The following is a 13,713-nucleotide window of genomic DNA, read 5'->3' as shown; positions in this document are numbered from 1 at the left end:
TAAGGATGCCATCTGAGGTTGGCCTCCAGCTTCCATATACATGTCCCCTGCCATGTACCTGCACATATATTAACATCCCTCCCCCTCTCTTTCTCTCTCTTACACACACACACACAAAACACACACACACACACACACACACACACACACACACACACACACACACTCAACATTCATTTAGTGAATATTGCCTAATGAACCACACATTTTTGACTCATTTTCAAATTCAACAAGTTATTCTAAGTATCTTTTTGAGACTATTTGAGAAGCTCACAGTTTAAAGATGCTGTAGGGACAAGTAGAAAGACAGTATGTTCAGACTGAATAAAAGGGTCTTCATTTTAATCTGGGTACAGTACCTATGGATCCCATTGGCTCGGTCAACTCTATCAAGTAATTCTTTAATTCTCTCCTTCATTCAGCCTAGAAAATTCACAACACAATATCTACATTACTTGGTTCATATGTACACTAACACTAAAGCATGGTTTGACAAGTATATAATCCTTGTCATTAGCTCGGTCTTCAACTAATATAAATGTATATACTTAAAAGTTCATTGGAGCCTAATGCAGACAAAAACTTAAAACAGATAATTTTAAATACTAACAGATGTTTCACCAAGAGTTTACCTGATAGTCTGTACCTGGGAAATATACAGGGATATATACTATATGTAAACACATGCAAACTGACACATGTTGAACAGGAGAACACACACATGTGCAACAGAGAGAGCTCTGCAAACTTAGCTTCCTTCCTCCCATTCTTACTTAATATTATAAACAAGAGAACAGACCTTCTCCCACCCCTCCCGGCTTGTAATAAGAGAAGAAGCTGTATTTGCAAATGTACCAAGTCTCTGCCTGCCAAGTTTCACCCTATTGTGAATTTTCCTCACTGATTATTATAAAACCCGAGGGAAAAGCCGAAGCTGTGCGGCTGAAGCTCACGATGGAGACACGAGGTTTACAAACAGACCATAGCGGAACTGCTGAGCTCTGATCCAATTGTACAAACTCAGCATTAATGCCTCAGAACTGTCAATGACCAGTGTGTTGAGAGTGCCTTCCTCAACACTTGAAAGACACGAAATCTCACTAATTTGGGTCCTAGTCGGCAGCCGTCTTTGTGAGCCAGCTATTTTTTTTTTTTTTTTTTTTGCCACATATCCAGTTACTCCTGAGCCAGTAGCATTTCCAAGGTTCAGACTGCCCTGGAATTATAAACAAACAACCTCATAAGTAGAACTTTTTACCTGTTCCACTGACATGGCCCTGGTTGCTGCTGAGTGAGTTGCATCAACATAAAACCCAGCTCCAGCTATGATGTGGACTCCAGTTTGCTCTGCTAGCCACTTAAGTGTTTGCACGTCCCTGCTGAGCCCAGTGGTCGTGTTCTCCACCACGGCTCCTCCACCCTTAGCCTTGAAATACAACAGTTCTTCCTTTATGGCTTCTGTCTCCTGATTCAACCGAAGGTTCTCTCGATGGGAATAAGGATTTTTCTGAATCCAGAATAAATTTTTCAGCATGATAGGTTCCTTGGAGGTAGCTTCATGGCACGGAGGAGGTGGATAGTAAAAATCGTCAAAGGTCATTGTTAAATGCTCATGGGTCAAAGTGCGTCCTAGTTTGCTTGGTTCTACAAGGCCCAACACGGTTTGTACATTCCCACTTAAGGAAGACATTCCTGACAGTGTCACAAGGGTTTTCTCTAAAGAGGAAACAGGAAAACAGAATTAGAACATTTAACACAAACATGCAGTCTGTCTGTGGAGGGTGGGGTTGTGAATGTGCCAGTCTGCATAATCAATGAAACTAGAGATATGACCTCATTTATCATCTGCCCCAAGTGGGATGTGTGGATAAGATGTCCCCAGTCACTTCCACCAGGTCACCTCTGATGGATCAATTCCAACTTCATTTACTGGAAAATTTCTTGATATTCAGTTAACATTTATATTTCATTTATTTTTCCTCCCAGTTTATAGCTATGCTTCTTGGATCCTTCCACAAAAACCATTCTCCTTAATAATCAATAACCTCCATTCAAACTAGTCATGTATTCATATTACCTCATAACTTTCCACCCAAATGAAACATACAGAGGTTTCTATGCATGGTGCTGCCCAATTGTTACTGAAGTGAATGAACTACTGTTGACCTGCTGCTATGTGTCAAGCATAACATGAAATCCCTAACTTGCATGGCTTCATTGGGAATGGCCCCAAAATAATCGGGAGAGGAAGAAATGCATAACTAGTTTTGTTTTTTTTTTAATGTCAAAAGTGAGAAGAACAAACCATTTCACTTTCAAGAGTTTATCGTCTAGTGTGAACAGAAAGTAACCCTTCAAAATTCTTAAAAGCAAAACATCATAATTATAATGAAAGTGAATACAATACTGTCTGTGATGATTAGAAGTCATGACCCAACCTAGAATCTTGGAAAGAGAGTCTCAGTGAGGAATTGTCTACACTGGGTTAGTCTCTGTGTCTGTCTGTGGGGAATTATCTTAACTAGGTTAATTGACATGGGAAGACCCAGCCCATCACGAGTGGTAACATTCATTCCCCAGGCAGGGGATCCTGAACTAAATCAGAGTGGAGAAATTGAGCAGAGCACAAGCAAGCAAGCAAATGTGCATGTGGTCCTTTCTCCCCGCTCTTGATTGGGCGTGATGTGGCCAGCTGTCTCAGCTCCCACCTCTGTGACTTCTCTGCAGTGATGGACTGTCACCTGGAATTAGAGCTAAAAGAAACCTTCCCTCCCCTAAGGTGCTTTGCATCAGGGTATTTTATCACAGCAACAGACACAAAGCTAGAACACTACTGAAACAGAAATCAGCTGCTGTCTCTAAAGAGAGCAAAGACCATCTTGTCCCCTGTGCACTTCCCTTGCAGACACAGACTAAGTATTCACCCAAGTGTTTCTCAGTGACAGCGAGAGCAAGGACTCCAACTTCAGCACTTCCATGTTCAATGTACATCCCTAATGGAAGGGACTGAATGATGAAGAAGAAGATGACACTGAACCGACACCCCATCGCTGAGGGCAGGACCACCTTGGCACTGCCAGAAGCGAGGCTCCATCCAGAGGACCAGCCAGACATGCTCACAGGACCAGAAGAAACAGGCTGGGAACTGAGAATAGAGTAGCTTTTAAAGCTTTCAAAGTGTTCCTACAACACACATTCTAAATTATTTCCCCCCACATCCTTGGAAGCCTTCTCTGTATGTGAGGACATGGTGCACAAGTTTGAGCCTGTGCATGTGGAGGTCAGAGTTCAACCTCAGGTCAAACCCAGACGTCATTCCTCTGAAGGCATCCACCATGCTTTTAGACACAGAGTCTCTCCTTGGACTGGAGCTCACAAAGAAGCCTAGATAGTAGTAAGCTCTAGGAATCTACCTATGACTAATTCTGACTATGGGACTACTAGTGCCTACTAGCACACTCGGCTATTTATGGGGGTTCTGGGGATTGAACTCAGGTCTTCACGCCAACAAGGAAAGCACTTTATCCGCTGAAGCACCTTCTGGCCACATTCTATAATGATCTGAGAGACTGGTTTCTCGTAAGTAAATTAGAGACTATATATTCCATAGGAATCAGTAGAAATTAAGTAAAATGCAATAGGATACTATTCATAAAATATCAGTAAAAGTGGCACAATCTGTAATCAGCAAAGAGGAGAATTATTTTGCACTTTGACTAGATTATTTCTTTCTGCAGAAGAAAGGGTAGGGATCTGGATTGGGGGGGATCTGGGAGTAGTTGCGGGGAGAAACCATAATCAGAATATATTGTATGAAAAAATGTATTTTCAATAAAAGAAAAAAATTGTAAAAAAAATGTAATGGGTACAGTACAGACTTTGAAAACAAAGTCAGAGGTCGGGGGAAAGGTTTACAAATTACAGGTCAATTTTCATCCAGCCACTTCAATGACCTTGAACTTGGATGTTTGGGGAAATTAGCTGACAGTCATAAGAGATCCATTTATACTTTCCACAGGGAACTTCAGGGTTGTGGCCAATGTGGCTGATGAGTTTTGTTTGACAGTGTTCTTGTGCAAGCCGTTCTTCCAACAGTAGGCTGCAGCCATGGAGGCCAGAGGAACACATGGTATCTGTTCCAAGAATCAACAGACAATTGCCAGTCCCCACATAGGCAGCATTTTCATTGGTGGTCTCACTGTTCAGATGAGAGGTACAAGGAAGGTGATGATTATAGACTGGAACTTACCGTTCAAAGCTTTAGCCTTTGCTACTAAAAATAAACAGTATGTAGTTATTCCTTTGGTTGATGAGATCACAGCACCATTAATAATAGATTCAGTCCTCTATATGGGTTCATTTTCTGTTTCCTTCCATCTGACAGCATTGCAGACAGATTCAGGAGAGTCACAGGGTGGGGGGGGGCAGAAATTAGGATAAATTGATAAAACACTACCACGTCTACTAGAAAAGTACCAAACTACATACTTAATTGATATGTATTTGAAAGAGCAACATGGCACGCTTCAAGCTTACAAGCTGTGAGTCTTTGTAAAAAAAAAAAAAATTATTTAAGAAATGTCATCCCCCTTGGGAAACTCCTCTAATGCTCTCAAACAGAGCTGGCTGGTTCTTCTGTGATCACATACAATGGAACGCACACACAGAGGATAAGAAAAGATTAAGGAACAAAATGCAGGCAGCCCAGATTTAGGCGGGAATGTGCCTTTGAATGGAGCAAGACACAGACCAGGAATTCAGGGTTCCAGCGTGGCTGAGGAGCCCATTCTGCCTGTGTTCTGGCTGGAAGTCACTCCCAGCACACAAGCAGAGGGCTCTCATGACCTCCCATCTTAAGGATGATCACTTGCAGAACCAGGAATGAAAATAAAGGATGATCTGTGCCCAGGGGAATGACCACCCCCACACAAGTAGGCTTCCAGTGAGCTCCAGAACCTCCCACAGAAGTTCAGTATTATGCACAGCTGCACTGAAAAGGGATAGCTGGATCTATAAGCACATTAGACAAAAGCTTCATCTCACACCAACTGTGAAATCTGAATAATGTGTGAAAGGATAGGTCCGAAAGTATTATAATAGCCCAGGCAGAACCAACAGCCTATGGGAGTTAATACTGAGCTTCAATTTGACAGCATCTGGACTCATGGAAGGGTCAAGGCATGTGTCTGAAGGATTATCAGATTAGGTTAACTGAGGTGAGAAGCCCAAGCCCAAATGTGGGCAGAGACATGCCATGGGCTGGGATACCATATGGGGCAGAGGAAAGCTAGCTGAAGACTTGCATTCATCTTTCCAGTTTCTCTGCTGTGGGTGCTGACCAGACACTGCCCGGGTGCTTCTGCCTTGATGGATGGTATCACTCTAACCCCAGGTAAATCCTTCCTTCCTCAGATTGCTCTTGACCTGTCCTATGTCTGAGCAACAGGACAAGTAACTAATACAGAACTCTCCTAACCTTTCTTCAAATTTGTTTTTGTTTTATGAGACCAGATCTCTGTAGCTTACACTAGCTTGAACTCATAGTGATCCTCCTGCCTCAGACTCCTAAGTCCCAGAAATACAGGTGTGAGTCACTATGTCTGTCAACACTTCTAGTCTTGCTGGGTCTTGAATAAAAAGAGAACATTGAACAAAAAAATGCAAACAAAAAGAGAGTAAGAGATTGGAACAAAACTGACGAATTACAGCTGAACCCAGAGACGGTAAGTGGGATGTGATTCCTTACAAATACATGCATCTACTAACTTTTATAAGATACGTAAAAATCTGCTTTATGACCGAAGATCTGGTGGGGAGGAAGAAGCCTGGATATGACTTCAATTTCTGTTCAGTTTCACTGGAATTTTGACTGCTATTTTGGTCTGTCCATTATGATTAAGCATATTCTGTCTACCTAAGTTGAGTATCATTTTTAGCTACATTAGTGGTTAATTTATTAACTTAATTGGACCTCGATGCACCTAGGATGTTGGTAAATCCCACACCTGCCTGTGTCTGTGTGGAAGTTTCAGAGACATTTAGATCATAAGGGCTCTGACCCAGTGAACAGATTAAGCCCTGACAGATTCATAAATGTTGGCATTTGGTGGAGCTGGAAGGTGGGGCCGACAAGAAAGAGGCAGGTTACTGGCTACATGTTCTTAGAGGCCATTGCTTATAATCCTGTCCTCTTCCCCAACTCTTTCTCTCTGTTCCTGGACACAATAAGATGAACAGCCTCCTCTAGCACATTTTCCCTCAGCCATAATGGTAAGCACTACCTTGGAGCCAAATCAACCATCCCAGAGACATGTGGATCGAACTCCCTGAAGTAATTCATCAAAACTGATGTTTCCCTTCCCCCTGTCTGGTGATTCATGTCATATTCTGTGGGAAAAGTAACGGACGCAGTTGCCTTCACATTTCAGAGAGAGGACATCCAGAAGTCTGGATGCTTTGTACAGGCAAGTGCGAACTTTCAGATACACATCCTCTGCATACTGCAGACATCATACCTTGCCCTGTTTCTACACTGGTGTGCTAGCCCCAGAGCTGACTGAAGCCATTAGTACTTCAACTTAGATATAATGGTCAAATTGGCAAACTGACTTTTTTATCGAAATGATTTAAAATTGCCTACCCTGACTTCTCCCACAACAATGAAAGGTCTAGTGCCTTTTATGAAACTCTCTGCTGCATTTCACTCATTTTTCTCCATGAAAAAACCCTTACTGGTGAGGGAGAAGAGATGGAACCAAGGCCGTGTCCCTGCCGAGACCTGTAGAGCACTGCTGTAACGCAGAAAGAAACAAATCAGATGGTGCCTTGGTCTGAAATGACACCAGTTGAGATGGCAAAAAAGCAGAAGAGCAGATGGGACTTTCTAACTGGACTTGCTGGTCCTAAAAAAAATACCCTGCAAATAAATGGCCCAAATATATCAACACTTCTATTTTTTATGTGTTACATCACAGTACAGCAGTACTCTATAAACACTGCACTTAAAGCTGACATTTGATTTGTGATAAAAATATTTTAACAGCTATGTAATATTTTTTAAAGCTTGTTTGAATACTTCCATCACGTAAAGGTTCAAATCTGTGGCACGGCCTCTCCGAAACAGCACGGCTCCGGCTGTTGTACAACGGCGACCCCAGGAGTCCATCTTGCACACAACCTTTTCTCCATCCCACGTATTGTGCGCATGCTCGAATAAGGAAAGATCTAGCATAAGGATGAGGCCTGGGTATCATGTCCTATACAGGAGGGTCAGGGGAGGAAGGAAGAGAGGGAAAGAGATGCTATCAGACATACAAGTATGTAAATGGAACCCAGTATACTCCAAACTGTGAGATCAATGAAACCAAGGTTGTTCAGAGAACAAAGGAACAGCTCACATGTAATAACTGGAGGAATATGGTTTTGATCACAAGCTTATTTTTTTTTGTTACCTTTAGGCTAAAAAAGTCGACAGACAATGTAGAAATATTATGAAAGCTGGAACCATATCGGGGTGCATGACTGAGGATGTGAGGTTTAGCTGACTCTAGGTCCATCATATATTGTGCAGACTGTGGTAAGTGCCTTGTTGATTTTGTGAGCTTGCTGTTTAGTGGAACAACTAAAGCCATACTCTTGTTATAAAGAAAACAAGGTGAAAAGGAGAGGTGGCAATGGAAGAGGAGAGGAGGAAGCGGGAAGAGAGTGGTACCTTTACTAAAGTCAAAAGGAAGTGTGATGTGCACCAGTGACACCTAGAGCCAGGGAAATGTCACAGTCTACACTGTCAGGCAGTCTTACTGTATGTCCTTAATCCAGCAGAAGGTTCCACCCTGGATGGTGGGAGAATACTTGGTGAAATGCTTTGATTTCAATGCTAACAACAGTTCTGAAAGCGAAATATATACCACTCACCAGATAGGCTTGTTATAACCTCATTTCCATCATGGAGCACATTTCACACTGGGAGTTTGGGGTTTAGTTCAGTAGTAGTATGGTTGTCTATCGAGCTGAAGGCCATAGGCCCTTGGTGTGGTTCTGTAGCACTAAGTAAGTCAAAAAACAACAAATAAATATAGAAGGAAGGAAGGAAGGAAGGAAGGAAGGAAGGAAGGAAGGAAGGAAGGAAGGAAGGAAGGGAAAAAAGTCTCTGCACTGAATTTAGTCCTCAGATTTTCATACATAGAGGTGCCTTCTGTAGCAAGAGATTGTCACCCAGAAGTTGCAATACTCTGAACAAATATTAAAGTTGGCTTTGACCTGTACTCAACTGATGAAGAACTACAGCGTTTACATTTAATTCCTAGAAAACCACAAATTAGTATCTGAACTGTAATATCAGTCAGTCTCGTCTCTTTTCTCTCTCTCTCTCTCTCTCTCTCTCTCTTTCTCTCTCTCTCTCTCTCTTTCTGTTTTACAAGACAGAATCCTAGTAGCCCAGGCTGGCCCAGAACTCACTATGAAACCTAGGCTGCTCTTGAACTCATGGATATCTTCCTGTCTAGATGTCCTGAGTGCAGGATTACAGAAATGAACCATCACACCCAGCATATTCACGCAATTTTAGTTAGAAATCTATTCTTAAAGGACACAAATGAAGCTGAAAGAACAGCAGGTTTCAGAGTCCATAGTTCTTGGCTGTTCCACTAAATAATGGTGTCACTTTGGGCAAGTGGCATAACCAATCTGAATCTGTTTTTCTAACTATGAAATGAAGGGTTAGAAGGATAAATTCCCAATGCAGTCCAAGCTCCAAAGTTTTTCTTTAAATATATCTTAAAATATATGTATTTTCACACACACACACACACACACACACACACACACATACACACCACACACACAGTGTAGGAGGATGGATTTCAGGCCCAGGCCCTTCAACAGTTAAGAGAACATCAGAAGACTGGGTCCTAGCTCTGATGTTTCTTCTCTGATGAACACTTAACAGCTTCTGAGAAGCTATTTTCCTCACTTTGAAAACTCAAACATTCTCCTGAACTACCACACAAGATGGAAAGGCAAAGGCAAGTAAGAGAACACCCAAAAGCACTATTCAAATTATAAAGCACCATCTAAATGTTTGGAATTATTACGAACTTTGAATTATTTCCCAAATATTTGCTTAGTACCCACAGCCAAATGGACCTGAACTTGTTCTTTTTAAAAACTAACAATAGGGGGTTGAAGTTTATGAATCAAACCAAGGCTCTAATTTGCTTATAAATGAATTCCTGCACTTGAGACCCGGGATTGTTAAAAGTAGATTGACTGTCGCGATTGACATCAGAGCTCATTAGGTTTTTGGAAATGCCCACCAAAGTGATTAAAGCTGCGGGAGGTCCTCATTAGCCATGGGGAACTGCAACGAGAAACGCCTTTTAAAATGAATGTGTGTGTTAGTCTTCACAGATGGCCTTCAGTGAGCATGCCTCCCAACATCACCACTTCTGGGCAGCCCCCAGCCACCCTGAACCTGACCTTGCCTGTGACTCACTGTTACCAAAAAAATATGGCAGAAGTGATGGACCAATGGGATGGTAGTCTGAGGCCAAAATCTTCCCAAGCAGCCTCTTCCTTTGTGCTTTGGGGAACCGAGTTACAGTTTAAGAAGTCTTTATGTTTGCATGTGGAGGAGAAGTCCTGAGAGTGTATGGAAAGAAGAGGCTCCCAGCCATTCAGCCCCTGTGAACTCAGCCCTGTGGAAGCTACAGGAAGTTGGGTGACCATCTTCAATGCTTTTGTTCCATAAAGATCCCATACGACTTAAAGTTCACCTAGAAAGTTGTGGGAGATTATAAAGTGGCTATTGTTTGAAGACTTTGGTTTAAGGTAGTGCTGTGGACCGAACCTTGAATCTTTCCTCAGGCCAAATTGATACAATGGAATCCTCATCACTAGTGGTGGAATTAAGATATGTTGCGATTTGGAGAAGCTATGAGATCATGAAAGCAGGGCCCTCTGCAATGAGATCAGTTGATCTCCGAGTTTCTTTGCTCCGTTACCATGTAAAGACATAACAAGATGATAGGCCTTTTATGATCCACAAAGAAGATAAAAATCTGCAAGAACTGTTTTATATTTTAGGCTTCTAGAACTATGAAGTATCACGTGAGACTGCATGTCTGTCATGTAAGACAGAAAGTCTGTAATTCTTTGTTTTTGTACACCATGTGGACAGAAACAGACAGGATGCTTTTCTGCAAGAGATAACATATGTTGGAGAGCAATGCTGAATAAGTAAATTTTTAAAAGGTTTAATCCAGAAACATAGTTCTGGGGAGACTGAGGACAACCTGGGCTACACAGCAAAAACTTGTTGCAAAAAACAAATCAACAAAAGGGCTGAAAAATATTTCAAATTAGAAGAATAAAAATATTATTCAAATTAAGTCATAATTATAACCTTATCCTATTTATAATGAAGGTAAGTTGAGTGTTGGATGTGAAAAAGGGTTGGGGTAATTTTTCTGATAAATATTTGTGATGTTAAATTATTAATATGTATCTCATTAATGAAAAAGGTAAGCTTTGTAAAGGTTTGCTTGTGTCATATCAATTCTAAGCATTGTAAATGACATATTAAAAACAAAAATGGGTAGCTGGAAACATATTTCAGCAATTGAGAACTTTTTTTTTTTTTTGGTTTTTCGAGACAGGGTTTCTCTGTGTAGCTTTGCGCCTTTCCTCAGACTCACTTGATAGCCCAGGCTGGCCTCGAACTCACAAAGCTCCACCTGGCTCTGCCTCCCGAGTGCTGGGATTAAAGGCGTGTGCCACCGCCGCCCCCGGTGAGAACACTTTTTATTCTTCCAGAGAACCTGGGTTCAGTTCTTAGCATCCGTATGATGGCTCATGACCATCTGTAACTCCAGTTCCAGCAGATTTGGTGCCCTCTTCTGACCTTCTTGGGCACCAGGCACACGTATAGCACACATCCATTCATGCAGGCAAAACACTCATCTACATAAAATAATTTTTTAAAATAAAAAACCCCATAAAATATACACATTAATGCAGTGCCATACATATAACATTTTGATACATGTATACATTGTATACTATCTAAATCAGGTTAAACATTTTATAATTTCTTTAGGTGAAAATGTCAAGATCCCTATTCAAGCCTGGTGGAACACATGCTAGACTACTACCGTCTTAATCACCCTACTGTGCAATGGCACCCCACAGCTTCTGTGTCCCATCCCACTGTGGTCTAATCCTCAATGATCAGCATGTGTTCTGGTCTCTCTCCTCCTGTCTCCCCAGCCTCTGCTGACCACCCTTCTGATCTCAACTTCCACTAGATCCATTCTTTTATAGTCTGTGTACGAATGAATGAGATCTTGTGGTATTTGTCTTTGTCCTTGGCTTTAACATAATAATTCCACCTCTGTGGACACAAAAGATGGATTGGCTCCTTTCAGTCTCTGGGTTTGGGTATCTGAATTTCACTATATGTCCGCATACATTTTCTTCACCCATAAATCACTTGGGTTGTTTCTATTTCTTGTTTATTTCAAATAGTGCTGCCATAAACATGGGAGTGCTGACATGTCTTTGACGTCTTGATTTTACTTCCATTAAATATGTACCCAATGGTAAGATGAATGCTAATTCCAGCCTTGGGTTTATTCACGTGTTTTCTGTAGTAGAATATTCTAAGGTGTGTTAGTTTTGCTTAGGTTGCATTTGTTTAACTCTTTGGAGCTGTGTCCTGTGCAAAACACCTGATGGTCTAATAACGAACTGGCCAATAGCAAGGCAGGGGAAAGGATAGGTGGGGCTGGCAGGCAGAGAGAATATACATAGAGAGAAATCTGGGGGAAGAGGAGATCTAGCAGCCAGAGAAGGAGGCGGACTCCAGGGGCCAGCCACCCAACTGCACAACCAGCAAGCCTCGGAGTAAGAGTAGGATTTACGGAAGTGAGAGAAAGGGAAAAGTACAGTGACAAAAGGTGGACAGGATAATTTAAGATAAGGAAAGCTGGCTAGAAACAAGGCCAATACATAAGCAAGAAAAAGCCTCCGTGTGTGATTTATTTGGTACTGGGTGGCGGCGGGCCCCCTCCCCCACCTCCATGCCAAAAAAAAGAGTAAAAACCCCCAACAACAGTTTTCCATCATGGTTGACTAATTTCCCTTCCCCCAACAGTAAACAAGAGTTTACTCCTCATCCTTGTCAGCTCTTATTTTGTCTTTTTGATAATAGGTAGTCTAATTGGAGAAAGGTAGTGTTTTATTTTAATTCATTTGCATTTCCCTGATAATTAGTGACGTGGAGAAAATTTTCACATATCTGTTAGCAACTTGCGTATCATGTTTTGAGAAGCACCTGTTGAGCTCTATCACTCACTTTCAATCACATTTTAAAATGTCAGTTCCTTATACATTCTGGGTACCAACCACCATCAGATACATAGTTTGCAAATACTTTCTCCTTTTTGGGAAGCTTTCTCTTCATTATGCTGGTACTTTCCTTTGCTATGACAAAAGCGTTTTAGCTTGATGTCATCTCACTTGTAAATTTTTTTGTTTTTGTTCTGTGCTTTGGGGATGTAATCCATAAAAAAACGCTCTCCCATTTCAACATCCTGAAGAATCTCCCCCTGTATTTTCTTATAGCAATTTGAGGTTTTACAATTCCAGTTGCTTTTTGAATGTGGGGAGAGAGGGATCCACTCTGACTCCTCTGTACTTGAGTGTCGGATTTTTGCAGCTCTGTTTATTGAAGATTTTCCTCTGCCCAGGGCACATTCACAGCAGCCTTGCTGAAGATCAGTTGGCTGTGGACACCTGGGTTTCCAGACAGGCTCTCACAGTGGTCTACGCATCTGCTGTTATGCAAGGACATGCCACTGTAATTACTATAGTTTGGTACTTATTAAACCAATTAGGGTAACGCCTCCTGCTTTGTTCTTTTTGCTCAGGATTGTTTTGGTTATTGGTCTTTTTAAGAGTTGCCTTTTTTTTTTTTTTAGTTCATGCATATTTTGAAAGTCTTTTCACCGACTGGACAGACCATTTTGAATAGTATAAACATATAAAATATACTGTTATAGTTTTTTAGATACATGCTATACTAAAAACAACTTCCAAAGAGGGACACAACACAATACAACACCCCCTCTATATTTCAAATAGCTGTCCAAATGCTCCACTGACAGATAAGGAGGGCATCTATTAGGGATTGATGCCACCAGGTAAGACTCCAAAACATGACAGGAGAAAAGGCCATGCAATTTCAGTTTGGTTTGGTGTGAACATTTCTCAAGAGTAAAGATATAGACCAGTGAGAAGGTTCTGTGAGGAACGGCACTTGCTGCCAAGCCCCAACCTGATCCCTGGAACTCATGAGGTAAGAGATAGCAGATTTCTAAAAGTCGCCTTCTGACCTCCACTTGGGCACTGTGATGCATGTACTTACACACAAATAAACAAAATGTACTGTTTGACATGTAAAGTTATTGAAAAGTCTGTCATTTTGGATCCTAACTTAGATCTGCAGCAGCAGTACCAAATGACCGTCAGTGGTTTTCACGGACATAAATCTTGTTTCACTCATCAGGGAAGAGCTTTACATGTGAGATGGGAACGTAGTCCTTAAACACTGGCAGAAGCGGTGACACAGCAGGGTTCCTTCAGAAAAATTCCCTTGGATGACAGCTACAACAAATCTGCCACTTCACTGAGTGGGTTACGAGAATAAACACCACC

At 41.6% G+C, this 13,713-nt stretch overlaps 1 protein-coding gene across 2 annotated transcripts in view; it reads right to left on the bottom strand.

Annotated features, from left to right (window-relative positions):
* Positions 1–13,713, bottom strand: part of Pter (phosphotriesterase related) — a 70,970-nt gene that overhangs the window by 27,774 nt on the left and 29,483 nt on the right. For both annotated transcript variants that reach the window (XM_036188166.1, XM_036188167.1), the window contains exon 2: positions 1,259–1,716. In XM_036188166.1, coding sequence (XP_036044059.1) covers positions 1,259–1,690 — 432 coding nt within the window. In that variant the 5' untranslated portion in view covers positions 1,691–1,716. The remainder of the gene's footprint in view (positions 1–1,258; positions 1,717–13,713) is intronic.

This window comes from Onychomys torridus, chromosome 5, assembly GCF_903995425.1.
Source record: "Onychomys torridus chromosome 5, mOncTor1.1, whole genome shotgun sequence".
Lineage (NCBI taxonomy): Eukaryota > Metazoa > Chordata > Mammalia > Rodentia > Cricetidae > Onychomys > Onychomys torridus.
The sequence above is the reverse complement of the archived record's forward strand: the minus strand, read 5'-3'. Positions and strand labels throughout refer to the sequence as shown.